The sequence below is a fragment of the Sordaria macrospora genome, chromosome 2 (assembly GCF_033870435.1).
Source record: "Sordaria macrospora chromosome 2, complete sequence".
NCBI classification, from domain to species: Eukaryota; Fungi; Ascomycota; class Sordariomycetes; order Sordariales; family Sordariaceae; genus Sordaria; species Sordaria macrospora.
This window is the reverse complement of record NC_089372.1, coordinates 672,039-697,585: the sequence shown is the minus strand read 5'-3', so window position 1 is coordinate 697,585 and position 25,547 is coordinate 672,039. Positions and strand designations below refer to the sequence as shown.

At 52.8% G+C, this 25,547-nt stretch overlaps 9 protein-coding genes across 9 annotated transcripts; 5 read left to right on the top strand and 4 right to left on the bottom strand.

Annotated features, from left to right (window-relative positions):
* Positions 1–60: 60 nt before the first annotated feature.
* SMAC4_05549 (uncharacterized protein) lies at positions 61–1,812 on the bottom strand. The gene is made up of 2 exons (XM_003349217.2): positions 1,447–1,812; positions 61–1,372 (listed from the first exon to the last, which is right to left on the bottom strand). The coding sequence occupies exons 1-2, from the start codon at positions 1,611–1,613 to the stop codon at positions 262–264; spliced, it is 1,278 nt and encodes a 425-aa protein (XP_003349265.1). The 5' UTR covers positions 1,614–1,812; the 3' UTR covers positions 61–261.
* A 404-nt stretch (positions 1,813–2,216) lies between these two features.
* On the top strand, positions 2,217–5,129 carry SMAC4_05548 (uncharacterized protein; the record flags this gene model as incomplete). The annotated part of the gene is made up of 1 exon (XM_066090308.1): positions 2,217–5,129. The coding sequence occupies one exon, from the start codon at positions 2,217–2,219 to the stop codon at positions 4,980–4,982; it is 2,766 nt and encodes a 921-aa protein (XP_065945989.1). The 3' UTR covers positions 4,983–5,129.
* Positions 5,130–5,547: 418 nt separating this feature from the next.
* Positions 5,548–6,303, top strand: SMAC4_12899 (uncharacterized protein; the record flags this gene model as incomplete). Its single annotated transcript, XM_003349216.2, has 1 exon — positions 5,548–6,303. One exon carries the CDS (start codon positions 5,548–5,550, stop codon positions 6,301–6,303), a length of 756 nt encoding a protein of 251 aa, XP_003349264.2.
* Positions 6,304–6,561: 258 nt separating this feature from the next.
* Positions 6,562–7,912, bottom strand: SMAC4_05547 (uncharacterized protein). The gene is made up of 3 exons (XM_003349215.2): positions 7,590–7,912; positions 6,914–7,428; positions 6,562–6,841 (listed from the first exon to the last, which is right to left on the bottom strand). Exons 1-3 carry the CDS (start codon positions 7,653–7,655, stop codon positions 6,817–6,819), a joined length of 606 nt encoding a protein of 201 aa, XP_003349263.1. The 5' UTR covers positions 7,656–7,912; the 3' UTR covers positions 6,562–6,816.
* An 833-nt stretch (positions 7,913–8,745) lies between these two features.
* On the top strand, positions 8,746–10,838 carry SMAC4_05546 (uncharacterized protein). Its single transcript, XM_003349214.2, has 2 exons — positions 8,746–9,390; positions 9,785–10,838. Exons 1-2 carry the CDS (start codon positions 8,994–8,996, stop codon positions 10,636–10,638), a joined length of 1,251 nt encoding a protein of 416 aa, XP_003349262.1. The 5' UTR covers positions 8,746–8,993; the 3' UTR covers positions 10,639–10,838.
* Positions 10,839–14,539: 3,701 nt separating this feature from the next.
* SMAC4_05545 (uncharacterized protein) lies at positions 14,540–16,500 on the top strand (the record flags this gene model as incomplete). Its single annotated transcript, XM_003349213.2, has 6 exons — positions 14,540–14,816; positions 14,871–15,413; positions 15,465–15,533; positions 15,591–15,641; positions 15,703–15,876; positions 15,929–16,500. The coding sequence occupies 6 exons, from the start codon at positions 14,540–14,542 to the stop codon at positions 16,123–16,125; spliced, it is 1,311 nt and encodes a 436-aa protein (XP_003349261.1). The 3' UTR covers positions 16,126–16,500.
* Positions 16,501–16,898: 398 nt separating this feature from the next.
* SMAC4_05544 (uncharacterized protein) lies at positions 16,899–18,193 on the bottom strand (the record flags this gene model as incomplete). The annotated part of the gene is made up of 1 exon (XM_003349212.2): positions 16,899–18,193. Exon 1 carries the CDS (start codon positions 17,964–17,966, stop codon positions 16,899–16,901), a length of 1,068 nt encoding a protein of 355 aa, XP_003349260.2. The 5' UTR covers positions 17,967–18,193.
* Positions 18,194–18,748: 555 nt separating this feature from the next.
* Positions 18,749–20,865, top strand: SMAC4_05543 (uncharacterized protein). The gene has a single exon (XM_066090307.1). The coding sequence runs from the start codon at positions 19,058–19,060 to the stop codon at positions 20,621–20,623; it is 1,566 nt and encodes a 521-aa protein (XP_065945988.1). The 5' UTR covers positions 18,749–19,057; the 3' UTR covers positions 20,624–20,865.
* Positions 20,866–21,185: 320 nt separating this feature from the next.
* SMAC4_05542 (uncharacterized protein) lies at positions 21,186–24,731 on the bottom strand. Its single transcript, XM_003349210.2, has 4 exons — positions 24,100–24,731; positions 23,401–23,461; positions 22,463–23,324; positions 21,186–22,398 (listed from the first exon to the last, which is right to left on the bottom strand). Exons 2-4 carry the CDS (start codon positions 23,450–23,452, stop codon positions 22,071–22,073), a joined length of 1,242 nt encoding a protein of 413 aa, XP_003349258.1. The 5' UTR covers positions 23,453–23,461; positions 24,100–24,731; the 3' UTR covers positions 21,186–22,070.
* Between the last annotated feature and the right edge of the window lie 816 nt (positions 24,732–25,547).

Below are 25,547 nucleotides of genomic sequence, written 5' to 3'. Positions count from 1 at the left end.
ACACTTCAACTGAGCTCGTCGTTTACTGTGACAGGATATGCTTCATTAAGTTGCCTTAATCCCATCCGTCGAAGTGTTTAAGACGGTTGTATGCATATTGTTTGACGTGAGCTAGTGAGCTTGCCGGGAGATGATGGAATTTTAAACATCAGATACCGACCAACGAATCCAAGCTCAAGTCAAAGCCTATGGGATTAAATCTCTATTGACGTGTATCATATGGTCGGTACATAACCCTTATATAAAATCAACCCGCCTGCTCTATAACTCCTCATGCTCGTGTCCCTCATGATCATGATCATGGATCACTGGCTGTTCAGGCCTCCCGCTGTCCTTGTGTAGATCAACTCCAATCTTTCCCCTCCACTTTTCCCATAACGCCCAAAACTCCTTTTCCATGCCGCTTTCCATTTGGTCTGGCAACACCACTGTATACTCGACGTAGAGATTTCCGTACTCCGTCTTGTGGTAAACGCTGTCACCATCTTCGTGCCATTTGGGCATGCCTTCTCCTGGTATCGTATCGACGTGACCTGGCTGCACCACCTCGCCGCGTTGCCTTCCAAGCCTAACCACATGTCCATCCAGATGTGTAATGTTTCTTGTCCAGTCGCCCATCCACGCCTCCCTGAGGCTGATGATCTCTTTCCAGAACAAATCGTCGCCCTTCCTCCTAAAGAAGATGCCATCGAGATGATCCGGGTTGTCTTCCTCAGGGTTCACACTTGGCTCCTTCTCCACGACCGTAACGATCAGGTCGCCAGCAACGTAATCCGGGCTCTCGTCCGCCTCGTTCTCGTATACGATCCTTGACCCTTCGGCCATACCACGCTCAACGTTCAGTCCCACCGTCGCCATCTTCCGCAACACCCTCTTGCCTTGGCAAACGGGGCACTTATGCCTTATGCTCTTGCCCCTTCCGCCGCACTTGTCGCATTGCACCTGCATCTGTTGAATCATGCCCGGCGCCAGCTGGTGTCTGACGATCCGAACACCGTGTCCACCACAGACGTCGCAGGTATCGACGTGCTTATCCGCCGCTCCCGTGCCCTCGCACTCCTCGCAAATCTGTTGCTTGTCCCATTGGAACTCGGTCGTGCGCCCGTTGTAGAAGTCGCTGAGGGAGATGCCGACCTTGAGCTCGACGTTGGGGCCGCGTCGCTGGCCGGGCTGGTTGCCGAAGTGGCCACCGCCGCCGAAGAAGCGAGAGAAGAGATCGAACGGGTCGTGGTGTTGTTGGCCACCGCCTTGCTGACGCTGCTTGAGGCCTTCGTGACCGTACTGGTCGTAGATCTTGCGGGATTCGGGATCGATGAGGGCCTCGTAGGCTTCGGATACTTCGACGAACTTGTCGTGGGCTGTTGAGTCGCCTCTGTTGCAAGTCGTCAAGGTTAGTCGGTGAGCATTGGAAAGGGGAAGGTAGAAAGGCAGAGATAAGGAACGTACGGGTTCTTGTCGGGGTGATATTTCTTGGACAATTGGCGGTAGGCCGACTTGATCTGCTTGTCCGAGGCTTGCTTGTTGATGCCGAGAACCTTGTAGTAATCCTCGATACCGAGCGCAAACTGCGCAAGTGTTAAGAGAGCCAACAAGGCTCCCTTCTTGAACCACATGGTGAACTCGTTGCTATATGCTGGAGTAGACGCCGTGAATAAGGAACGGTGTCCTTAACAAGGTAGATAAAGGGACCAAGTATCAATGGTGTGAGCCAAGTAAGATCGAGTAAAGAACGACTAGAATCTTAAACGTCGAGGCCATTCCACGTCGGTGACGTGGTGACTGCGATAAGGTTGTGAATATGGGAAATTGTCGAGGCCAAAAAGGTACCTGGGATGGAAGATTCCACTTATACATTCGCGATGAACAGCAGCAGCCAGCGTGGTCAAAGGACAAAGTATCTTGTACCTCCGCGACTCGGCACTGGCAAAGGTGACTTGGCGTCTCAATCGGGGAAGATGCCACCTGGTCGCTACCAAAAGCATGTTAGCTGATTGGATCGAAGGAAGACACCCCGGTCGGTGAAGCACATGCCTAACCCAAGCTGAGGCTAGCGGGGCGAGACACTGCAACAGGCCGATAAGATAAGGATTCCAGTGCTTCGACAGTTCAGTGATGCACCATCCAAGGTTCTCAGTTAATGTTGCCGCCTTCCATCACCAACCAAAACTGGTCAACAAACACAGAGCTACTGTCGCGGTTGGCCAAACACACACACAATGGCGTCAAAACGATATGCCTTCGTCCCTATGGACGACGAGTCTGCTGGGCCCTCAAAGAGCGACAGGAAAGACAGAGACAGAGACAGCAAAAGGGACAGGAAACGCGACAGATCGCGCGACCGATCAAGGTCTCCGCGCCGACACAAGAGCAGGCGACACGATGACGACGATTCGACCCGACGCCGGTCCCGCTCGCGATCACCACGCAAAGATGACAGCCGGTCAGACTCGAGACGTGAACGCGAAGACCCCAAGATCTCCGACCTGAGAATGAAGTCTCGATACGATTACCTCAAGAAGAGAGAGACAGAGAAGCTCGCCCTCCTACGAAAACAAGTCGCCGAGGAAACAGCCGAGTTGCGATCCGGGGTCCGTCTGTCCGAAAAGGAGAAGGCTGAATTCGCAAGGAACAGAGAGATTCTGCGCCTGGCCGAGGAGCGAGCACGCATTGACGACTACCAAGACGGTTACCGCCTACCAGACCAGTATGGCACCGACACCAAGAAGAAAGAGGAGGCTCTATACAGCCGTCACGTTGAGAGGGACGAGTACGGCAACGAAAAGATGGTTACCGAATACGACGAATGGGAGCGCGAGCAGACTGTCAAGGCCAAGGCGCAAATCTCATCGCGAGGCGAGCGCGAAGACGGGGGAGAATATGACTTCTTGCTGGACGAGGATGCCATCAACTTTGTCTGTGATGCTGCGGCCAAGTTCATCCAACCAACCGACGGGTTGACTCCCGAGCAGAGGATACTGAAGGAGAAGATCGAAGCGGCCGAGAGGGCAGCCAAGTCGATACAAGAAGTACGCAAGAGTCTTCCCGTGTACGCTTACCGGGACGCCTTCTTGGATGCGATCAAAGAGTACCAAGTTCTTATCCTTGTCGGTGAGACTGGTTCGGGAAAGACAACTCAAATACCCCAGTACCTTCATGAGGCTGGATATACCGAGGGCGGCATGAAGGTTGCCTGTACGCAGCCGCGTCGTGTTGCTGCCATGAGTGTTGCTGCTCGTGTGGCTGATGAAATGGGAGTCAAGGTTGGAAGGGAAGTCGGTTACTCGATCCGTTTCGAGGACTGCACAAGCGACAAGACAATCCTCAAGTACATGACGGATGGTATGCTACTGAGAGAAATGGTTACATCGCCAACATTAGAGGGTTATTCCGCCATCATGATTGACGAAGCCCACGAGAGAACAGTCCATACCGATATTCTACTAGCTCTCATCAAGGATCTCACTAGGGCGAGGCCGGATCTGAAGCTTATCATCTCGTCCGCTACGCTTAACGCCGAAAAATTCAGCACGTACTTCGATGATGCGCCCATCTTCAACGTTCCCGGTCGTGTCCACCCGGTTGACGTATACTACACTTCAGCGCCAGAAAGTAACTACCTGGAAGCCAGTTTGGTGACTGTGTTCCAGATCCATGCTACACAGCCAGAGGGCGGTATCCTGGTGTTCCTCACAGGTCAAGAAGAAATTGACAAGGCATGCGAGCGAGTAGAAGAGATCAAACGGAAACTGGGTAGTCGAGTACCCGAAATCATACCTCTACCCATTTACGCCAACATGCCCTCGGAACTGCAGGCCAAGATCTTCGAGCCGACACCACCAGGAGCTAGAAAGGTGGTCTTCTCGACAAATATCGCCGAGACATCCCTTACCATTGATGGTATCGTGTATGTTATCGACTGCGGCTACGTCAAGGAGAACACCTTCAGCCCCGTCGGCACGACAGGACAGTCCACGCTCGCTGTAGTGCCATGCTCACGAGCCGCCGCGAACCAGCGTATGGGTCGTGCCGGTCGTGTCCGCCCAGGCAAATGCTTCCGTCTCTACACCAAGTTCGCCTACCTCTCCGAGATGGACGAGTCACCCACACCTGAAATCCAACGAACCTCGCTATCCAGCGTCGTCCTCCAACTTAAAGCCCTCGGTATCGAAGACCTCTTGGGTTTCGATTTCCTCGACCCCCCACCAACCGAACTCCTCATCAAGTCCCTCAACATGCTCTACGCCTTAGGCGCCCTCAACTCCGCCGGTCAACTCACCCGCGTCGGCCGGCAAATGGGCGAGTTCCCCGCAGAGCCAATGCTAGCCAAGGCTCTCATCGCCGCTACGACCGAGGGCTGCGTTGACGAGATGCTCACCATCGTGTCCATGCTTGGCGAGGTAGCCACCCTGTTCTTCTGTCCCAAGGACAAGAAGGTACACGCCGACAGTGCGCGCGCCCGCTTCACTGTCAAAGATGGCGGCGACCACTTGACCCTACTAAACGTCTACAATCAATGGGTGGACGCCGATTACTCCCCCATCTGGGCCAAGGAGAACTTCCTCACCCAGCGCTCGCTTACCCGTGCTCGTGACGTCCGCGATCAGCTCGCCAAGCTGTGCGATCGCGTTCTCGAGGGGTCAACATCCACGTGTGGCGGCGTATCCAACATGCAGCCCATCCTTCGCGCCTTGACAGCGGCCTTCTTCCTCAATGCTGCTAGACTCAACAGGGGCGGAGACGGATATAGGACGCTGAAGAATAACATGACGGTGTACGTGCACCCGAGCTCGGTGGTCAAGGGGATGGATCCACCGCCCAAGGTCATTATCTATCATGAGCTGGTGGTCACGACTAAGGAGTTTGTCAGGAGTGTTATTCCGATTGATCCCAAGTGGTTGACGGAGTTTGGAGGGCATTATTATGATGCTAAAGATGTGGAGAGTATGACGGCTAAGAAGTTACCGAAGGAGAGGAAGTACTGAGTGTTCGCATTTAGGAGAGGGAGTGTTGAAAGTGTTGAGAAAGTTCTCTTTGTTGTCGAGCGAAAATGCATTGGGGTTCGATCATGGCGTCGGGAGCGTTTTGGGATATCTTTTTTGGCAGAATAAGGGTCTGTTTACTTGTGGCTGTATTGGGTAGCTGTTGTTGACGAGCACCTAACAACTCATGCACAGGTGTATCAAAGCAATAAAAACATAATGGCAATATCCAAAGGAACTTGGAAGTCATTCAGTCTCTTCATGTCTGCCCAAGTGAGCTTTTCTTCGTCTTCACATTGCTCGAGGTTCTCACAGACAGCGGCTTACAAAGCCAAAGGTACCTAGAATTACAAAATTTCGCCCCACACCAGGACTCATTCACCCCACTAAAACTTCTCATTGTTCCCTCATCACCTTCACCACATCGTCAACAACCACAACCACATCAAACTTCAACCAAGAACACTACGAATTTCCTCTTGTACCCTTACAGTCTTGGTACCCGAATACCTTACCACACCAGACACTACCCAATTTTCAAAATACAGAACACAAATCTACCATCAAAATGGCACACCAACCCCAACCCCAAACCGACAACACGGACCCCTTCGACTTCTCCTCCTCCCTCCTCAACCTAGAAGAAGATTTCTACCAACAAGGTTACGCCCAAGGCGTATCCGACGGCGTCAAAGCCGGGCGCACCGAAGGCCGGCAGCTCGGTTTGGAAAAGGGATTCCAGAAGTTCGTGCAGAGTGGTCGCTTACATGGACGGGCTATTGTTTGGGCGAACCGGTTACCCTCCAAACAGGGTGTCAGGGGGGAATATCTTAAGTCGCAAAGCCAGTCCCAAGGCCAGCCTCAAGGCCAGCCGCAACCTCAGTCCAGCACCACAGAAGAAGGAAAGGAAGGAAAGGAACCAAGTCAAACTCTCAGCTCGGCAGTAGACAACTTGAGCCTATCAAACTCGCCAAGCAAGAAGGAGCAAAACAAGGACGAGTTAAAGTTACTCCCAAACAACACCCGTCTGGAGAAACACATCACAACCCTCTTTGCGCTCGTCGAGACCGACACGCTTGCCAAAGAGAACACAGATGAGGCGGTCAACGATTTCGATGATCGACTAAAGAGGGCGCAGGGGAAGGCGAAGATTGTGGAGAGGATGGTTGGGGAGGTTAGTAAGGCGAAGAGTGGTGGTGGTGCTGGTGCGGCTGATGGGAAGGCTTCGGGTTTGGAGGTAGGGAGTCCGGGGGAGAGCTCTGGCACCGGAGCAAGGACGCTGATTGCTGGTGTGGATTTGGGGAAGATTGGGAATGAGGTCTAAGCTTAAGAGATGGGGTTGAGCTGGACAAGGGCCACGGGTGGGAATGAAGTACCGGGAGACCGGGAGGTGAGGGATGCCATATGGGGAAAGAGGGCAGGTTCTGAGCTGCTGAGGATGGATGTAGTCTGGATGCCACACAAGGGTTCTGAGAGGGCAGCTGTTGCATAGAAATGAGGAACGTAGAGGAAGCCCAGAACACATCATGTGCTGGCAAGCCGGATGGATATTCCTCGTCGCAGGGTGTCATATCTCCTCGGCTATGAGTCCCAGACAGACGGCAGTATCACTGATAAAAACCACATACCCCTTCAGGTTTTGAATGCCGAGGGTCCATAATCTAAGCAATGTCTATACGTTCCGTCTACCGCTTGCTTGCTTGGTTGCCTGCTATGTACACCAGCCTGAACGTATCTGGTTTCTGGTTTCCGGTCTCTGTTGTTACTCTTCAAAGGTTCTGTGATCCCTTTCAGCTTTACAAGCTCGTCTCCTCAGCCTTCCTTCCTTCCTTCCACTTCAGGAGAACGACCTGCAAGGGTAGCTATAACCACACCAGTTAGCATCATTTCTCCAATCTTGCCCACCACAAAACCCCAGGACAGAAAAGACTCACGCCTCAGAATAAGAAGGCTCCTCAGCCAACTGATACTTATGCACATCCCACTTTCCCTCCTGCGTCAACCTCTCACCACTCGGCAGCGGCGGCAGACCTCCCGTCTCAGCAAGCACCAGCTTCCCAGCCTCCACCCCGTTGCCCTCAAAGTACTTGGCCAACCCTCCCTGCTTTCCGGCCTCCTGCGCCGCAACAAGCTGCTTGCTCCCGCTCTCGCCCACCAGCTCCATGCGGGGGTGGCTCGCGCTGCCGACGCTCAGCAAGGCAACGGCCTCGGCCTGGCCCACGATGGACAGGCGCGGGTAGTTGCGCCGCGCGTCACGCTTCCAGTACGGGTTGTCGGCGATGTCGCCGGCTGGATAGGTGACGGGGTCGTCGTACGAAAGGGGGTCGAGGGAGCCCGGAGCTGGGATGCGATTGTAGGGGTTCAAAGGAATGCCGTTGGAGCGGTTGGGGTCGATGGCGAAGGCGCGGCGGATGCGGTCCCAGATGCCGACGGATTGGACGGTGTATTTCTGGGGGTTGACGGTGGTGTTAGTGACTACTTATAGGTGGAGACAATTGGACGGGCATGTAGGGACATGAGTCGGGCAACATCATAGTGGAAGTCGTTTTGGAAACGACAATGCGACTGCGATTTGGGAAAGTGGTGATATGGATGCGATTGATCACTCACCTGGCCGACAGGCACAACGCCGCCTGCAGTGGTCTTGACCACGCCGGTGACGACTTTGGAAGCCATGGTGGCGGCTGTCTAGAACCCGTTTGTTTATCTTGGTGTATAAGTGGGCGGGTTCGACGACGACGAGGTGTGGATTCCGAGGGGACCTGACCACCAAGGATGATGGAGTTCGTGATGCTCTCACGAGCAGTTGCCGGGAGCTTGGCCTGACAGCCGGCAAAGCTGCTCCTGTCACCTGCCAGCTATTGTTGCGATATCGTTGACGTTGGTCAAGGGACGACGCTCATGCACGGGCCAGCTTTTATGCTTGACCGTACGTCAAAAGCCTGGACCACTTCCTGTCTCTTGTCCTTCCTTGTCTCTAACGGCATCCACCGACAACAATCCACACTGCTGCCGCCGGCCGCGTCGTTCCAGAAAAGAGATGAGAAGCAAAGCAAGCACAGGACCGCATTTCGGGACCCCGGATCCAGTCCGGCTCCCCTTTCCTGCCCCCTCCCTCTCTTTTACGGGCTACAACATGGCGTCAGTTCACATGACTTGAAGACTGAGAGAGTCGCTGAAGTGTCTACTTCATCAATGCTGTATCAATTCGAGTTGAATTGCCAGCCGAGAAAGTTCAAAGAATGTAATTACACAAGAAGAGCTGATGATGTTCTAGCTCCAAAGAGAACCCCAACTAGTAATCCACCCAACCATTCGTTGCCCTGTTCTTGTCGCAATAGCGACGGGAGCTGTACGTACGCCATCCGTTATGTCAGTGTGGCATCCGATATCCATGTACCTGATGTTATACCCCATCTGTTGGAGCTATACCTGTTGTATAGTCAACACCATCCAGGTGTCTCAAGTCACCCCTAACTAGACGTGTTACGCGATCGTCCTCCATCCAGACCCTCTTTCCTGTTTCTTTGCTCTTTTTTTATCCATCCCCAAAGTGTCGCCCCATACGGACTAGACAGACTGTACAGACAGGTGCAGGTACTCATACAGACACTCACTGCCAACTGAGTGCCTCCCGTCTCCAACTGCTTGCTCTCTCTGCCTCTCTGCTGCTCTCGAGCCCGCTTCTCGCTCGAGCTTCACCGCGTCTGCTTCCTGATTGGTCAGAGCTTTGCGCAACCACCTTCAACGTCCTGTCCTGTTTACAACGACACACCTCTTTCTTTCCATCCTTTTCTCCTTTTCTCTTTCTTCTCTCCCCCATTCCTCTCACCTTCTTTCACCATTTCCTCATCAACTCTCAACTGTATCTCAGTCGCATACTTACGGCGATCTCATCACTTACACAACCACCAGCTATCTTCTATAGCTCTTTATCCCCTTTCTCTTACACTCGCGTGTAAGCTTCCACTTTCCAGCTTCACCCGCGCAAAGTCCACAAAGACAACCATCACCATGCCCGTTGAGCTTCGCAAGCGCAAGGCCCCGCCTCCGCCTCCTGCGCCGGTGAAGAAGCAGGCCACCAAGGCCACCAAGGCCGCTGCCAAGGCCAAGGCTCAAGTTGAGGACGCCGCCTCCAAGGCTGCCGAAATCGCTTCCAATGCCGCTGAGGTCACCACCGAGACCGCCACCGCCGCTGCCCAGGCGGCTGCCGAGGCCGTTGCCAACGGCGCTTCGAAGGCGGCTACGGCTCTGGCCGGAAACCCCAAGGTCGGCGACCTCATTGACCTGGACAACTTTGGCGGTGAGGTTGAGACCAATGACGGCACCAAGACCAGCTTGAAGAAGCTCGTTGAGGAGAGCAAGGCTGGTGTGGTGCTGTTTACTTATCCCAAGGCTTCTACTCCTGGCTGTAAGTTTTTACCATCCGCTGTTCTGCTTTTTGTCCACTTTGAGAGATCATGAGGACAGGAATGTATGAGTTTGCAATGTGTGTTTGCGCTTCACAGCTTTCCCATTCGCTCAAGTCACACACCGCAACCTCTCATTCACTGGCTTCATGTTCATTCAACTCCCATTTGTCAATTCACCATTCACCAACCCTTCCGCCCCTTTGCAACGCATGCGTTAGCCGTAGCCGTTTTTAGCGGGAGCGAGCGGGCGGTATAGCACTTCCGCGGTATAACCCACTTACACGCGTTTCAATGCACCTGTCCAATCACCGTCATCCTTCGCCCCAGTTTTCGCTTTTTGTCAAGAAGACCGCAAAGAAATCCCATAGTATAAACGCTAACAAACAACCACAGGCACGCGACAAGTCTGCCTCTTCCGCGACTCGTACAGCACCCTCTCTTCCGCCACCGGCCTCTCCATCTACGGCCTCTCCTCTGACTCTCCCAAAGCCAACACCACCTTCAAGGAGAAGCAGAAGCTTCCCTACCCGTTGCTGTGCGACCCCTCTTATGCTTTGATTGGCGCCATCGGCCTGAAGAAGGCCCCCAAGGGTACCACCCGCGGCGTCTTTGTCGTGGACAAGTCTGGCAAGGTCCTGGCTGCTGAGCCCGGTGGGCCCGAGGCGACGGTCAAGGTGGTGGAGAGGGTGGTGAGCGAGATGGGAGAGGAAGGCCAAATTCGGAAGGAGGAGGCCGAAAAGGCCGAGGAGGTTGTCAAGGAGGAGGGGGAGAAGGTTAAGGGTAAGGATGAGAAGGCTGAGAAGGCTGAGAAGGCCGATGAGGAGGACGACAAGGAGGAAAAGGAAGATGAGAAGAAGGAAGAGAAGGAGGACGACAAGGAGGAGAAAGAAGGTGAGGAGAAGGAGGTCGTCAAGGAGAAGGAGAATGAGGATGAGGCCAAGGAGGCCGCTATGGACAAGGCCGAGGCAAAGGCCAAGGAAAGTGAGGAGAAGAAGGATAAGGACGAGGACAAGACCGAGGAGAAGAAGGCGGAAAAGAAGGATGCCGCTACCGAGGAGAAGTCCGATGACAAGACTGAGGAGAAGACGGAGGAGGATACAACAAACGGCGAGAAGAAGGACGCTGAGGAGAAGACCGAGGATAAGAAGGAGGAAAGTGACAAGGCTACTGAGGACAAGAAGGAGGACGAAAAGTCAGAAGAGAAGAAGGACGATAAGAAGGAAGATACCGAGATGAAGGACGCATAAATCGGTAGTCTTTCGCCTTCTCCTCTTCTTGTATCTTTAATATCTTTTTCTCCATCTCTCTCTCTCTCCAGTTGTCGTTACTGTTTGGATACTATCTAGCTTGGCTTTTTTTAAACTCTGTCTCCTTGTGTATCTCAAATGTATAATCCTTGGTTTTCAGAGTGAAATTTGAAGAGTCCAGTACCAGGTCCTGGATACACGCTGAACTGAAATTTGTTGAACTAAACCTGACAGACGTGATCAACTAGAGGTACACTACGCCCATCTCCTTTGTATCCATATGTATACATAACAGTCAGTAGGCTAAAATCCGTTGAATAATGGAGTGGACTTTGAAGTTACCAGTACTAAACGGGGTCCTGGGTTGGATATATGCCAAGACTTCAGTTTAAAAATCTTGGATTTAAGATCTGCACTGGGTGATCAACCATACATACAATAAATACGCAATGCCGTTGGCTTGAGCTGAGCTGCTTAAGTTGTGTTGCATGTCACAGGTGCAGTTCCTTATGAGCTGTGCAGACTTGCGCGAGAAAGAAAAGCACGGGATAATGAAAAAGATGGTTGCTATGGTTTCGGCTTTGATATGAAAACAAGGGACGAAGAAGAAAAGAAAAAGAAAAAAAATGAACGGGAGGACAAAAGCAGACAAGAAGAAGAAGGTCCTCAAAAGGAGGTTCCTTTCTAAGATAGAGTCTTGACTTGACATGAAAACGGGCCAAAAGGACGCAACTTCAGGTCTGGTGAGAACTGACACATGATTATTCTTTTTTGTTAGTGCCTCATGTAAACGGGGAAGAATAAATGCCAAAAGAGAACTGAACCATGCTCGCTCGAGCTTAGAAACAGACAGGCAGGCAGGCAGGCAGAAATAAAAATTGTACACTATCATCCCTTCCATGTTCTTGTAGCTATATGTACGTACCTATATATGTACAGGCAACCAAAATAGGAAAGAAACTGAATCAAGGATATGAGAACATTATATGGTAAACAAACGTCTGTTCGGTTAGTAGTAGTATTTCGCTCAATGACTGTGTGTGTCCAGAGCTCGTCCGGCCGTACTATCTCTGCTTTCACTTGATGAGTTGGGTTTTTTTTTTTTTTTTTTTTTTTTTTTGCCTCTCGATTGAGTTCGCTCTTTGAGTCATGGCAGGTAGCTAGCTACAGGCGCAAACAAGGGAGGTTTGGCTCCGGTGTAGGTTTCATTATTGGAGTGTCCATGCATACATTCAGTTGTAGATCATACCTGTACTTATTATTCTTCACGCCTCCAGTTATTTTAATTTTTGGATAGGTGATATTTAAGAGGAACGCATATGTGCCTGTACGAATCGGGCAGTAACTACCATTACTACACCAGGGCACGAAGGATGTCAAGCGTCATGACCATGGTGATGAAAATTTCGCTTCGTGGATTAAACGCTACTGATTCTGACAAACTAAACTCCAATCTTCACTCTTAAGGCTCGATGTCCGACTATCTGGAGATGACAACACGGACGACGGGCATGAGTACACCCGACCAAGTGTCTCCGAAAATGAACAGAGTGCCTAGAAACTTCCGGGCCCGGTTCATCCTATAGTCCTCCGCCTCCTGCTCCGCCATCGTGATCCCACCAAGCTGACTTCACAAAACCCTTTGTGTTTGCTATCCTTTGCCTCAAGATGACCGCTGTGATAATCGTGATGGTCTCTTGGCCTGTTTGAAAGAGCAAACTAGCAATCGTTAGTAATACGGATGAGAGGAAGCCTGGACACGGAAAAGGTATCAACCTCGACTTACGCAGACTTTGCCCATGGCAATACTCACAGGGTTCTGTGTCTCCACGCGGATGACACACGGCACGACGGGCTTGGCACTGGTTGCATCTCACGTACAATGGTCGAGGCTCCAGGTCGTCATCGTAACATACTGGAGATTTTGTCAACGACACACGATTGCAGAATACGGGGTCGAAGTATATGATGGCTTACATAAGCCCTGAGCCTGGCAATCTGAGCATCGTGGCATTGTGCGGTCGCAGTTTCTTCCTGCGTTTTTACATAGTTTACAGCCTGGCGGGATGCGTGTGTAGGTACAAGCTGTAGAATATGTGAGCAAGCATAGACAGAAGCTTAGAACAAGTGATACGAAGGATAATTGCACTAGCCCACCTTTATGTTCTTGGTCGCAAGTGTAGCAACACGGGTACTGGCGGTTACATTTACCACGTAATTCCGGGCTACGACTACAGCCATCACATATCATTGGCATCAACACTGTTTGCTGACCCTGCTGTTGCTGCCCTTGGGGATGTTGCTGCCATTGGGGATGTTGTTGCTCTTGGTCTTGTTGCCGACGCGGAATCGATATCGGAGATGGTACGGGTTGCTGCCCTTGCGGCTCTTGGTACCGTTGCTGAGGTGGCATCGATAGCGAAGACGGTACGGGAGGATGTGCTGGAGTGGAAAATCCAGAATCATAAGACTGTACGGGAGAAGGTGCTAAAGCCGGCAATCCAGGACTATTGTACGGAATGGCCTCGCAATGATGCATAGAGTTCGAAGGAGTCGGCACAAATGATGGAGCCGATGGTGGAAAAAATGCTCCCGGATGATTCGTTTCTCCTTCATCGCCAGGATGAGAAGGAAAAGAAGCATCCGGAACCTGATTTGGCCGATTGTCCATCTGAAGCGCGTCGAGAGAAATTAGGAGACAGGGGAAAAAAGTATACAGAATGGCCAGATGCAAACTTGACGATGCTCTCGATATCGGTGTATATCGGTGTTGAATAGCAGAAGCATACCCATTGGAGGAGCATGGTTTGAGGAGAGGTAGAGAGGTACCTTAAGTATTCCTTCCATGTAGCATGATAGTTTGCTGGCTAAGACCTTTCACGGGAGAAGGCAACACTGTGAGGATGTGCATTCTTGTCACTGCCTTGTGGATGTCAGTCTCGACGCCTCTCGTCTCGCATTCTACGAGTACTAGAGGCAGTGTCGACCTGATGCCCGAGGCAGGAGACGTAATTGCTTTGGTATCTACCTGTACCTACCTTCCAATTGCGTAGAGGTAGCCATTTGAGATCGCGCAAACGAAAGCGTGGTCAATGAGTGCCTGCCCGCCCTGAAGCCCAACTCCCTTCACTGATGACGTTTGTCGTGTGGGTTCCCATCGGGCGTGCCTGCCTTTTCTCATTCAGACGCCCGCCATTGCACCCGTGCCCGTGCCCGTATCGTTCTCATACGTACCTTCCGCTTTAAGTTCTGCCTTCATGCTCAGCCTTTTGGGAGCCACGGGAGACTCAGATACTTAAGAGCTGTCGCCTCAGGCTCAAACAAGGAAGAGCTGTTGGCGGGGCAGCTCCTCCCCCAATGGGCATATATTTCTTGCGTGCCACTTCGACCATCTTCTACCCGAGGCCCCTCTCTCCTTCCCTCCCTCCCTCCTCCTCTCACCTTTTGCGACTTCCTCACATCCTTTCCACCCCGTCAGGATTTCCACTTGCCCGAAGAACTCGCATCCGCACTCAAACCTTGACATCGACAAAAGGGAGCTCAAGGTCACTATCAATCAACAAGCGTCGCGTAAGTGCCATCGCCTTTCCATATTTGTTCTCCCGCCTATATCGCACCTTATGGTCGTCGCGGGCATCGACTTCGGTCCGTGTCTCGCATCCCCCCTCATTGCTACCTCAGCTTGACCGTTGTTTTATTCTCGCCGCCCCCTCCATCTCCTTCCCATGTTTTTCTGCAGAGGTCCCTTCTCACCCACAGCTTTGACCCATCAACGATCGGAAACTTCATCTCACGTTTGACTCACCCTCCCCGCATAGCTAACATTCTCTCCTTCCACGCAGCGCGACAATCCATATACTTTCCAGGAATCGCGAGGAACCCCCGCGAAGACGGAATCAACATGACCACTTGGGAGACGGCTGACTCTGCTTGGGGTGCGGGTGGAAACTCCACCTTCACTGCCAACGATGGCAACTTCGACAATGCGGGCTTCGACAACCCAGCCGACGGCGCTGACCAGCAGGAGCCTAACGGTGCTTGTCGCCGTTGCAACGAGGAGGGACACTGGGCCCGCGAGTGCCCTAACGCTCCGGCTATGACCTGCCGCGAGTGCGGATCGCCCGACCACGTCGTCAAGGAGTGCCCCGAGGTACTTTGCAAGAACTGCGGCGAGAAAGGTAAGACCAATGTTGTTCTTCTGATACTCTCAATCAGTCTAATTATCTTATCAGGCCACAGGATCTCCGAATGCGAGGCGGCTCGTGCAATCGATCGCAGCCACTTGCCTGACAAGTCAATCCAGGAAGCCTGGGACATGATTGTCGAGGCTGCCAAGGAGCAGGAGGTCGCCGATGTCAAAGAGGCCATCCAGATTTACGTCAAGGCGAGCCCTGAGACCACCTATGTCCAGCTCGAGGAGGCCCTTCGCGCTCAGGATGTCAAACTCTGGCTGATTGCCATCGAGAAGACCGTTATGAGTACCATGACCAACATGGACTTGCAGGGTAACCTCAACAAGAAGTATACCGTCACTTATCGCTTCAACTGGAACCCCCCTCGTCCTCGCGATCGCGACTTGTGGCCCGCGGATGTTGCCGAGAACCTCGAGCGTCTCCAGGATGCCGGTGAGGTTGTCGCTCACGGCATTCCCAAATGCGGCAACTGCGGCGAACTTGGCCACATTCGGAAGAGCTGCCCTGAGGAGCCCGAGCAGAAGGAGGAGGTTGTCATCAAGTGCTTCAACTGTGACGAAGTCGGCCACCGTATCCGCGACTGTGAGCTCACCTTTTCACCGCCGGAGTAAGACCTAATCTAACGGTATATAGGCCCCATTCCTCGCGTCGACAAGTTCGCCTGCAAGAACTGCGGACAAAATGGTCACAAAGTTGCTGACTGTAAGAGCCGTTCTGTGACCAAGTATCAAGACCGAGTAATGCTAACAAGTTGTGCAGGCACCGAGCCGCGCTCCGCTGAGAATGTCGAGTGTCGCAAGTGTAACGAGAGTAAGTAGTATAAACCATTCCCAAAGCGTGTGTATGTATGATGGCTAACACGTCTCATCAGCGGGTCACTTCAGCAAGGACTGCCCTAAAACCGGCCCACGCGGCTGCCGCAACTGCGGCCAAGAGGGCCATATGTCGAAGGAGTGCACCGAGCCGAAGAACATGGACAACGTCCAGTGCCGCAACTGCGATGAGATGGGTCATTTCAGCAAGGAGTGCCCCAAGCCTCGTGACAGTGAGTAAACCATGGCGGATAACATGTAGCCAAATCGCTAACCGCATTCCAGTCACCCGCGTCAAGTGCTCCAACTGCCAAGAGATGGGACACTACAAGTCCAAGTGCCCCAACCCGCTCGTCGACGAGGACGCTGCGGGCGGCTTCAACACCCAGGGCTTCGGCAATGCTGGTGACAACGCTGCCTTGGACAACGGCGGCTTCGGCAATGGCGGTGGCTGGGAGGTGGCCGCCGGTGGCGGCTGGTAAGAGCATCGACACTTTCCCCTCTGCGCCGCTTGTCGGAAAGTTGGAAAAATCCAACTTTGACGAGTTGCAGAAAATGAACAATATCTTGCTCCATGTTAGGGAGTTTGGTGAGGAGTTTGGTGACAAAGATCTGTCAGTGATATTCAGGACAGTTCTGCATGCTTTCTCATGGTAACCAGGTTGAGATGTTATTTCAAGGCACCATTTTGATAGGACGATGGAAACATAAGTGCCATCGATTGCTGGGACGGTTGCTTCTCAAGAACTTTGGGGGCCTCTCAGTACGGGTTCTGATCATGGTGGAATAGGTACCAGGGACAGTCTTCAGGTAGTTCTAGTCAGGTGCTACATATCTCAAGCCTGAAAGGTTCCTTCAACGATCATGTGTGTGCCATCGTGACTTCGCTATTGACTCGGTGGTGTTGGCCCGGTCGGAGAGAAGACCACCTGGATGCTGAAGCATCATGCCCCGTGTACTGCTACTTATTGTAAGATGTGACTGTCACAACAAGGGGCGGGATACGGGGCACAATGCCGGGAGCATCCGGATGACCCTCTCTCCGCAGCCTATGTATTGCGTTAATCACTCCGATGGCATTTTGGACCGCGATGCACCAACTCATGACAAACATCGCCTCCAAAGCGAGGCGGCGCACGAGAACCAGTGCGAGACATCACGAGGCCTCAGCGGTGAGCCGTTGCGGGTAACGAGTCGGATGCATCGTAGTCCGAACAGTGATGATTCCCAGACTCTGTGGCCGCCACCCTCCTGCTTACTTCGTCAAGATGCCATAGATATGGGGCACGGTTTGGTGCCACTGTTCCTTAGGCGGCTGAGCCAAATCGACATCAGTCCACGGGCCAGCCTCCTTCAGATACCGTGCGGTGTCGCGACGAAGCTGGCATCCGCCCAGACAGACGGGCCAGAAGAGGTTGACAAAAGCCTGGTAGGCATTCATGAACCAACCGCCCGGCATGTCAGAGCAGCACTTGACGTGCTCGTAAACGAACCACCGGCCGCCTGGCCTGAGGTAGCGGTACAAGATCCCAATGTTCTTTTGCGGCTCCGGGATACTGCACAAGCAAAGGATCGAGACGATGCAGTCGAGTGATTCGGGCTGGATCTGAGGCGCGTAGCGCTCGATGTCCTCGATGCCGAAGGGCAGGATCGTGTAGGTTTGTGAGAGACCCGCTTGTGTGATGTTGTGTTGGAGCAAAGGGTGGATGCCGTAGTTAGGCTCGACGCCGTAGACTTGGGTTATACGCTGGCGGGTTCCGATTGCTTTCTTTGGTGTTGTTGCCTGTTTTTGGGGTGGTTGCTGTTGCTCGGAAGCGGGTATCGTTGCCCAGCTGGCTGATAGGCCTTCGTGTTCTTCTCCCTCTCCATGCTGCCCCTGCTCCTGTTCCTCGGAGTCCTCGGAATCCTTCAAATACTTCTCATCACTAAACAAACTAACCCACATCCCGCTCCCCGGTCCAATCTCCAACACCACTCCTCCGACACCAGGCGCGTGCGCCTCGCTCTTGGACACGACCTGCCCCTTTGTCACACGACCTTCGAGCAGAGGCACAACGTTCGCCTCGGCGTTCGAGCGAACTTGGGGACCGGCCCAGGACCAGAAATGGCCGAACCAGACGGATTGGAAATCATTGGAAAGGAGAGGGCCTCCCAAAAGGGCGAGGAAACGGCGCTGCCGGAGGAGGGAGAGGATGGTTGTGGGCAGGTAGGAGGCGGAGAGGGACATGAAGATCCAGGGGTCGATGAGGGCGAGGAGGGTGGTTTTTAGGGAGGTCAAGAACCCGGGTTGCTGCCCGGAAGGGCGGGAGGGGGACGGGGCCATTGTATTGGTGTTTGTTTACTTCGTAGGGGTTGTGTGTGTTGTGTGTTGTAGGTTGGTTGCTGTTAGACGAGGCCTGTCGTCTGATGTTCGGCGATGGTTGAATGGTTGACAAGGTGAGAAGGGTATATCGGACCCTTCACAAATGGGTGTGAAAGAAGGGTTCGGATGAAATCCCTAGAAAAAGACTAGCACTTCGAACTCTTTTATAGACCTTGGCCCAAAAACGAACCTCGTGACTCCCAACCAATGATGGCGTGCTATATGACACTTGCCCAAGCCGAACAAGCCTGGATGTGAATGTGAGTGAGTGAGACTGTGCGATGCAATATGAGAGTGTGTCGTCCTCTCTCTCTCTCTCTCCGCTTCGGAAGGCAGGTAACAAAAAGCAGGCAGGTGATGAGACGCCCTTTGACAGTGAGAAGCTTGTTGTTATTTTTAACGTCTACTTCCGCCTCCCGTAGGGCATGAGACGTAATAGACAGTGAGAAGCGGCAGACAGAGACACACATCAAAGGATGCAAACGCGCGCGCTTAACCCTAACCCCAGACAATACCCCCTTTTTCCCCGCTTTGATGCTCGCTGGCCCGCTGGTTTCGCTGACCAACACCGAAACCCGGGTGGGCCAATAGAAATAGCCGATTGCCGGCCTGCCGAAAGCTGGCACGGATACAACGCGGATTGGGAAGTCCATTGGATGGCATCATCGGTCTTGGACCGGGGTTGAGTTATCAATGGGTGGATGTTTCAACCTTACCCTCCGTCGTCGGCGTTCACTGTGATACTACCTACTCATATCTTCTCCATATTTCAAATTGAAAGGTTGTCGTTCTTCTGTTTCTCATCTACCTTATCTGTGAAGCTATTCCCAGTAACCGGACGCACTTACACGAAGCTTTCCATTCCCAAAGCGGACGAGGAACTGCCTGTCCTTCCTTACATCCGTACACTCAACTCAACCTGACTAGTGATTGGGTTAGTCAACGACCACGAAAACGCCATCAACGTCTTTCGCAACCAAGAACCGTTTCTGTGATACCACACCACAGAGGTAGTCACCAAGTCACTGTAATTGGGAAACATAAACGACACCATGCCTTGCCCATTTGACCTCCAGGCCGCCATCCAAGGCGCCGACAACGATGTGGCCGTCATCATCCCCTCCAAGCCTCAAGCGCTCACAGTCACCTACGCGGACCTGAAGCGCGAAACGGCTTCCTTCCAGAAGAAGCTAGCAGACATCGGCATCACCAAGGGCTCTCCCGTGTCCATCGCTATCGTCAACTCATACGAGTTCATCGTCTCCTTCCTGGCCGCCTCGTGGCAGCGCGGCATCGCCGCCCCTCTCAACCCGGCCTACAAGCAGGAGGAGTTCGAGTTCTACATCGAGGACGTCAAGTCCGCCATCGTCATTGTCCCCAAGGGCGCCTACAGCGCTGGTGCTCCCGCCGTGAAGGCCGCGCAAAAGTTCAACGCCGCCATCGCCGAGTCCTACTGGGACTCCAGCAAGAACGAAGTTGCTCTCGACGTCAAGGAGCTGGGTCAACTCAAGGGCAAGCCCGCGCAGCCCTTGCTGAAGCCAGACGCTGATGACATTGCTCTGGTCCTGCACACCTCCGGCACCACCTCCCGCCCCAAGGTCGTCCCGCTCACGCACCGCAACCTGACGCGCACCATGAAGAACATCCGCAACACTTACCAACTCACGCCCTCCGACCGCACCATGCTGGTCATGCCCCTCTTCCACGTCCACGGCCTGTTGTGCGGTCTCCTCGCCCCTTTGCTCACAGGCGGCAGTATGATCGTCCCCAGCAAATTCTCCGCGACTGATTTCTGGCCCGACTTCATCACCTTCAAAGCAAACTGGTACACCGCCGTGCCCACCATCCACCAGATCCTTCTTAAGCACCCTGTCCCCAACCCTCTCCCGAAAATCCGCTTCATCCGCTCCTGCTCCTCCCCCTTGTCGCCCACAGTCTTCCACAACCTCGAAAAGACCTTCGGCGCCCCCGTCCTAGAAGCCTACGCCATGACCGAGGCCGCGCATCAAATGACTTCCAACCCTCTCCCTTCCGTAGGCAAGCGCAAGCCCGGCACCGTCGGCCTCGGGCAGGGCGTAGAAGTCGTCATCCTCGACCTCGACCAGGACAAGGTCTTGCCAGACGGCACGGAGGGAGAAATCTGCATCCGCGGTGAAAACGTCACCAAGGGCTACCTGAACAACCCCGCCGCCAACGCCTCCAGCTTTACTCCCTCGGGGTACTTCCGTACCGGCGACCAAGGCAAGAAGGACGAAGACGGGTACGTCGTCATCACCGGTAGAATCAAGGAGTTGATCAACAAAGGCGGCGAGAAGATTTCGCCTATCGAGCTGGATAATGTGTTGACGCGCCACCCGGCGGTGTCAGAGGCCGTCAGCTTTGCGGTTCCCGATGAGATGTACGGGCAGGAAGTTGCTGTTGCCATTGTGCTGAAGAGCGGGCAGAAGGGCGATGCGGAGGAGTTTAGGAAGTGGGTTGGGGATAAGTTGGCCAAGTTCAAGGTGCCGAAGAAGATCTACTTTACGGATGTTATGCCGAAGACGGCGACGGGGAAGATTCAGAGGAGGATTGTGGCGGAGGAGATGCTGAAGAAGGAGAGTCGGACTAGTAAGTTGTAAGTTGTGAGTTGGAGATTGTGAGGTGGATGGATGGGGGGATGTATGCTGTATATGGGATGAGAGCCATGATAGATTGTGTATATGCCATGGTAGAGCTGGTTTGCGAGGTGGGACCTGAGATATAGAGGTTTGTTTACGGGTTTGCTAGAGCACTCAAAAGTTTACACAAGGAATGTTATAGTGCGGAACAATGGAAATTGTTTGATTGAGCCAGGAAAGATGAATACATAGAGGGGTACATAGATATGTAAGATTCCATGCTGTCTGTTGGTTGTGTATGGAATGCTGATCTAGGTCTGTAAAGTATTGGAAGTTTCAGGTTCTACTCGGTGAAATGAAGCTAAAAAGTTCGCTCAATGTGTCGAGCCATGTCAAAACAGCTGAAGCTCGTGACCAAGATGACAGACAAGCACATTTGCTAACATCTCCAACTACCATGTACCCGTCGGTGAGGCTGTTTGACAGATTCTATCTGGTTCCCAACTCTGTTACCAACGGGTAGTCTCTTAATCTCTCTTTAGACAGTTCTTACCTTGAGAGAATCTGCAAGCAATCGTCGACAACTCATTTTACTCAAAATCATCAAACTGAAACAAGAACACAATTATTAAACTACCTAAAGCAACTTTCTGCACAGCGAAACCCAAACAATGAAATGATGCAACGAACTGCCTTTATGAATGCCAAACTGCAACACAGAAAAGCCAAATAACAAACGACTAACAAAACCACAAATCCCGAACAAACACAATGATGCGCGATAATACCCTCTTCTCTTCATACTCAACTTAACTTCTCGTCAGTCAGTTCATCTGCTCTTTCTCCCGAATCCAGCCCACGGTTAAATGAGGTGGCTGGCAAACAAGCCTTTGCTGATCATCCCAACTCTTTCTTGTTTCCATCATGCCATCCATGAGCTTCATGTACCGCAGTAGCCCTGTGGGGTGACTTTCGTGCTTCACCATAAAACAACCCATATCCACTCAAGATCACCGACGATCGCCCGTTTCATCCACCAGAGATCAACATCCCCTCGGGTCCTTAATCCAAAACCCGGTCCCCGGTCTCCGGTCCCCCAAGTGTGGCTGGTGCAAAAACGTACCAAGTGCAGTGTCGGCAATGGTAATGTGTTGAGGGACGGTGAAGAGAGACAGTGAGAGAGGTAATTAAGTCTAGTAGTGGTTTCTTTCTGCAAATATGGGGTCATATGATGTGTGCGCTCCATGCAACCTTTGAAAATAAAACACAGGCTGCAGCAAAACTCCCAACAACAAACGACAAAGTTTTCCATCTCAGCCGAGAGAAACAACAGAGAATATGTGTGCGCGCAACAGGATGGCCCAATTAGTAACCCCATCTGATTTGCAGTAGTAATCGAGAGAAAAACGCCCCCACATTTCCGACCCACGATACACCATTAATGTTCACAAGTCATCCTAAGCGTTTTTTACAGGAGGAGCTGGGCAAGGACACCAGCAGCGGCAAGGAAGAGACCGACGTTGACGGAAAGACCGGCAGCACCGCTGTCCTTGTCGTCGGAGTCCTTGTCAGAGCCGCTGCCGCCCTTGGTACCCTGACCAGAGCCGGTCTTGCCGGAAGTATCCTCGTTGGCCTCCTCGTTGTTGGACTCGCAGTCGAAGGTACCCTCGATCTTACCGTTGCCTCCTTGCTTGCTGGGAGCCAACTTCTCGAGGGTCTTGCAGGATTCGGTGACATCGTTGGTGGAAGCGAGATCGAAAGCGCCACGGACGCTCTGGAGCTTGGGGAACTTGACCCTGCAGGAAGGATGTCGAGTCAGTGACGATTCATTGGGACGAAAAACAGCACGATAAAACTTACTCAGTGAAGTTACCACGGAGCTTGATGGCACCGACGACGGTCTCGAGAAGGGGGAAGTCACTGATCTCCTCAAGAGCGGTGTTGTTGGCAATGAGAAGACCACCGCCAATCTTGGTGAGCTTAGGGAAGGTGAGGTTCTGCATGTTCTCGTTGCCGACGAACGAGATATCACCGTTGGTGGTAGAGGTGAGGTTGGGGAAGCTGAAGCTATCGAACTTGTTGTCATCGAAGCGGGCAGAGCCGTTGACAATCTCGAGGGAGGGGAAGCTGATCTTGGAGACATCCGAGACAGCCACGTTAAGAGCCCAGATGAGGTTGGGGAAGCTGACCTCCATGTCGAGACCGTTGGCATGGATGTTGAGCTCCTTCTTGATCTCCTTGATAGCGGGCTCATACTTGGTGATGAACTGGTTGTTGTCAAGGTTCATGCTCGAGATGCTGGTGACATTGATGGCATCAATGCTGCGGAGCTTGGTGTCGGAGATGGTGACCTCGTCGACCTTGTTAAGCTGAGTGATACCCATCTCGGCAGGGTTGCCGATGGACTGCCAGGTGAGCTTGTTGACCTGGGTAAGCTTGGGCATGCTGATGCTGTTCAGCTGGGTGGTCTTGCTGATCTTGAACTCGCCACCAATCTGCTCGAGGGTCTCGGAGCCGATGCTGTTGATCTTGGAGTTGTCCTCGATCTTGAGGTCGCCAGTGATGATCAAAGGACCGCTGATCTGGAAGTCACCGGCAACATCCTTGGTAACAACGACGGAACCCTTGACAGTCTTGCAGTTAGCAAGACCGGTAGCATCGGCCTGGCTGTTAACGGTGGTGGTGCCACCAGAGACGGTGCAGGTAGAAGTGGCCGACTGGGCTATAAGAGGGAGAAAACAACGTCAGTCATGGGCACCGCTAATAAGTGATAACAGGATAGCTGAGCGTAGACATACCAGAAGCGGCACCAATCGCCAGGACGGCGGGAGCGAGGTACTTGACAAGCATCTTGACGAGCTGATGAAGAAGAGTTAGCGATGGTGTTCAGTTGACAAAATGACAACCGGTCCGATATCGCGGTCGAAGTGATAAGACTGGTTGAGTGGTGTTGCGTATTGGTGATATGCGGCGGGAAAAAAACGCGAATGCAGTAGTATGTCTACAAGTTGTTCGATCTCGAATCGTGCCAGTCCAAAAAAGATGTGTGATCGGGAAGTGTTGAAAGCAGTGCCTGGAAAACTGAAGAGGGTCGAAAAAGAGGCGGCCGGTTGGAGTTGCACCCCAAATCGATGGCCGCAACTTGGTCGGTAGTCGGTTCCTCCACTGGTAGAGATAGTCGACCCCTATTCCTTCCTAACCAAGCCCTTGAGTTCCTTGGTGATTCGGATTATCGGAAAGAGCAGCCAACGCATGTTGTTCTGCAACTTCCACATGTGTTGATGTTGATATGGCGGTAGGCGGTCTGATAGTCATCGTGGATCTCGTGATTTCTTCGTGGATCTTCTCAAGGGGCTCGTCCGCTTTTGCGTGTTTCAAATTTTGGACTGGCACGACACGGGCGATATCGTCGGGAACAGCGTTCGCACAATTGTTGCTGCTGGTGGTGCTGGTGTTTCTCACAGAGTGGACCGACTGAATTGAAAAAACGAACATACCTTTGTGATTAAATTCTACTGAAGAAGGGGGAAGGGACGCGATCGAGTGCAGAGAGAACGAGTGGTGGTGTGCGAGGTTAAAAGGGCAAGAGCGACGGGGTGATGGTCGTTCTTTCGGCGGAGCCTTCAAAAGGTAAGAGGGTGAATGGTAAGAGTCTGTAACGAGGGACTAGAATTCAATGAGGAGAAAGAAGGAGGGAAGGAAGAAGGCCGCGAAGGAGGGAAGATGAGGCAGCTGTGGCTTGAGGAGGTAAGAAAAAGGGCACCGCGAGCAGGAACAAGGAGACGGGACGGAAGACAAAACCTGCAGAAAGAAGGGGGTCGATCAACCTTGGACCTTACCACTGTACACGGGGGAGTGCCAGCCACCAGTGGATCGCTCATGGATCTTGAAAGGTACCCGGCCCCTTCTACGATTTGTCATTGGCGCGGTCTTGCCTAGGGAGGGCCGCCAGGGGTGTGAACGGACTAAAGCAGGCACTACGGCCACACCGCGGGCGTACATGCCCGGCTACGCTACTGTACAGCTGGCTTGGTACATTTGTTGTGTGGAGCCTCCTGAATGCAAAGGGAAGGCAGGGCGCATCTGAGTGGTCCAGCAGCGCCCTGGTCAGTGTCGGGTTCCTTGAAATTTTTGGTGCCATTGCTTCATCAGTCAAGCCGGACCTCGAGCGGACTTGCTGAACGGTCTTGGGTCAGGGGCTTGGCTGGAGACTTGTCAGCGTCGTGGAGTTGAAGTTTCAGCGGCAAGTGCCTGTGTTCAACCACCAACAAATGGCCTCGGTTCCGTCCGTCCTCCACGCCGGGCATGTCCACCAGTTGTGAGTTCCAATGACGCCGCGTGACCGCCTAGGAGAAGCGAAGAACGAGTCAACCGGCAACCTGGTCAAAGTGGAAATAAAATAAAGTCTTCGTGATGGCTGATGAGATGGTCTCAAGACGAGCAAGCCAGGCATGGATGAAGCACTCGCTTGGCCCTGTTTACAAATATAGCAGGATCTCGGCTCTTCATCCTTCATCCATATCCGTATCCATCATGACCCTCGTTTCCCCGACTTTTTGAGACTTAGGGTCTGAGGTCTGGATCCCGAGTTATGGTCCTAGTTTAAATGGAAAAGCCGGCTGGCGAAATTTATTGATTCATCATCGGTTATGACGATGAGAAAGAGGCATTGCGCCTTTCATCCGGCGGTTCCCCCATCAACAACTACCGGCACCGAAGTGGCTTTTTAAGAAAATGGGACACGGCATGCATCACGGCGGCCGCATGTGTTGCGTAGTCAAGGCCGGTTGAATCCGGGATGAGGCGCCGATAGGATCATCATTCTTGTGTGAGAGTGTCGAACGAGAACAAAGTAAACAGAGAATTAAAGATGCCAAGCTTTTGGCGGTAGTGTTTCCGTGACGACGGGAGCTGGACATTCGAACATTCTGTGACAGACGCCAAC

Coding starts and splice junctions, on each gene's coding strand:
- SMAC4_05549 (XM_003349217.2), bottom strand. CDS start 1,613: ATGTGGTTCAAGAAGGGAGCCTTGTTGGCTCTCTTAACACTTGCGCAG. Junction 1,373..1,446: donor TATCACCCCGACAAGAACCC/GTACGTTCCTTA, acceptor GACTTGCAACAG/AGGCGACTCAACAGCCCACG.
- SMAC4_05547 (XM_003349215.2), bottom strand. CDS start 7,655: ATGGCTTCCAAAGTCGTCACCGGCGTGGTCAAGACCACTGCAGGCGGC. Junction 7,429..7,589: donor GCGTTGTGCCTGTCGGCCAG/GTGAGTGATCAA, acceptor GTCAACCCCCAG/AAATACACCGTCCAATCCGT. Junction 6,842..6,913: donor GAGCCTTCTTATTCTGAGGC/GTGAGTCTTTTC, acceptor GTGTGGTTATAG/CTACCCTTGCAGGTCGTTCT.
- SMAC4_05546 (XM_003349214.2), top strand. CDS start 8,994: ATGCCCGTTGAGCTTCGCAAGCGCAAGGCCCCGCCTCCGCCTCCTGCG. Junction 9,391..9,784: donor CAAGGCTTCTACTCCTGGCT/GTAAGTTTTTAC, acceptor AAACAACCACAG/GCACGCGACAAGTCTGCCTC.
- SMAC4_05543 (XM_066090307.1), top strand. CDS start 19,058: ATGCCTTGCCCATTTGACCTCCAGGCCGCCATCCAAGGCGCCGACAAC.
- SMAC4_05542 (XM_003349210.2), bottom strand. CDS start 23,452: ATGCTTGTCAAGTACCTCGCTCCCGCCGTCCTGGCGATTGGTGCCGCT. Junction 23,325..23,400: donor GGCGATTGGTGCCGCTTCTG/GTATGTCTACGC, acceptor TCCCTCTTATAG/CCCAGTCGGCCACTTCTACC. Junction 22,399..22,462: donor CTCCGTGGTAACTTCACTGA/GTAAGTTTTATC, acceptor TCCTTCCTGCAG/GGTCAAGTTCCCCAAGCTCC.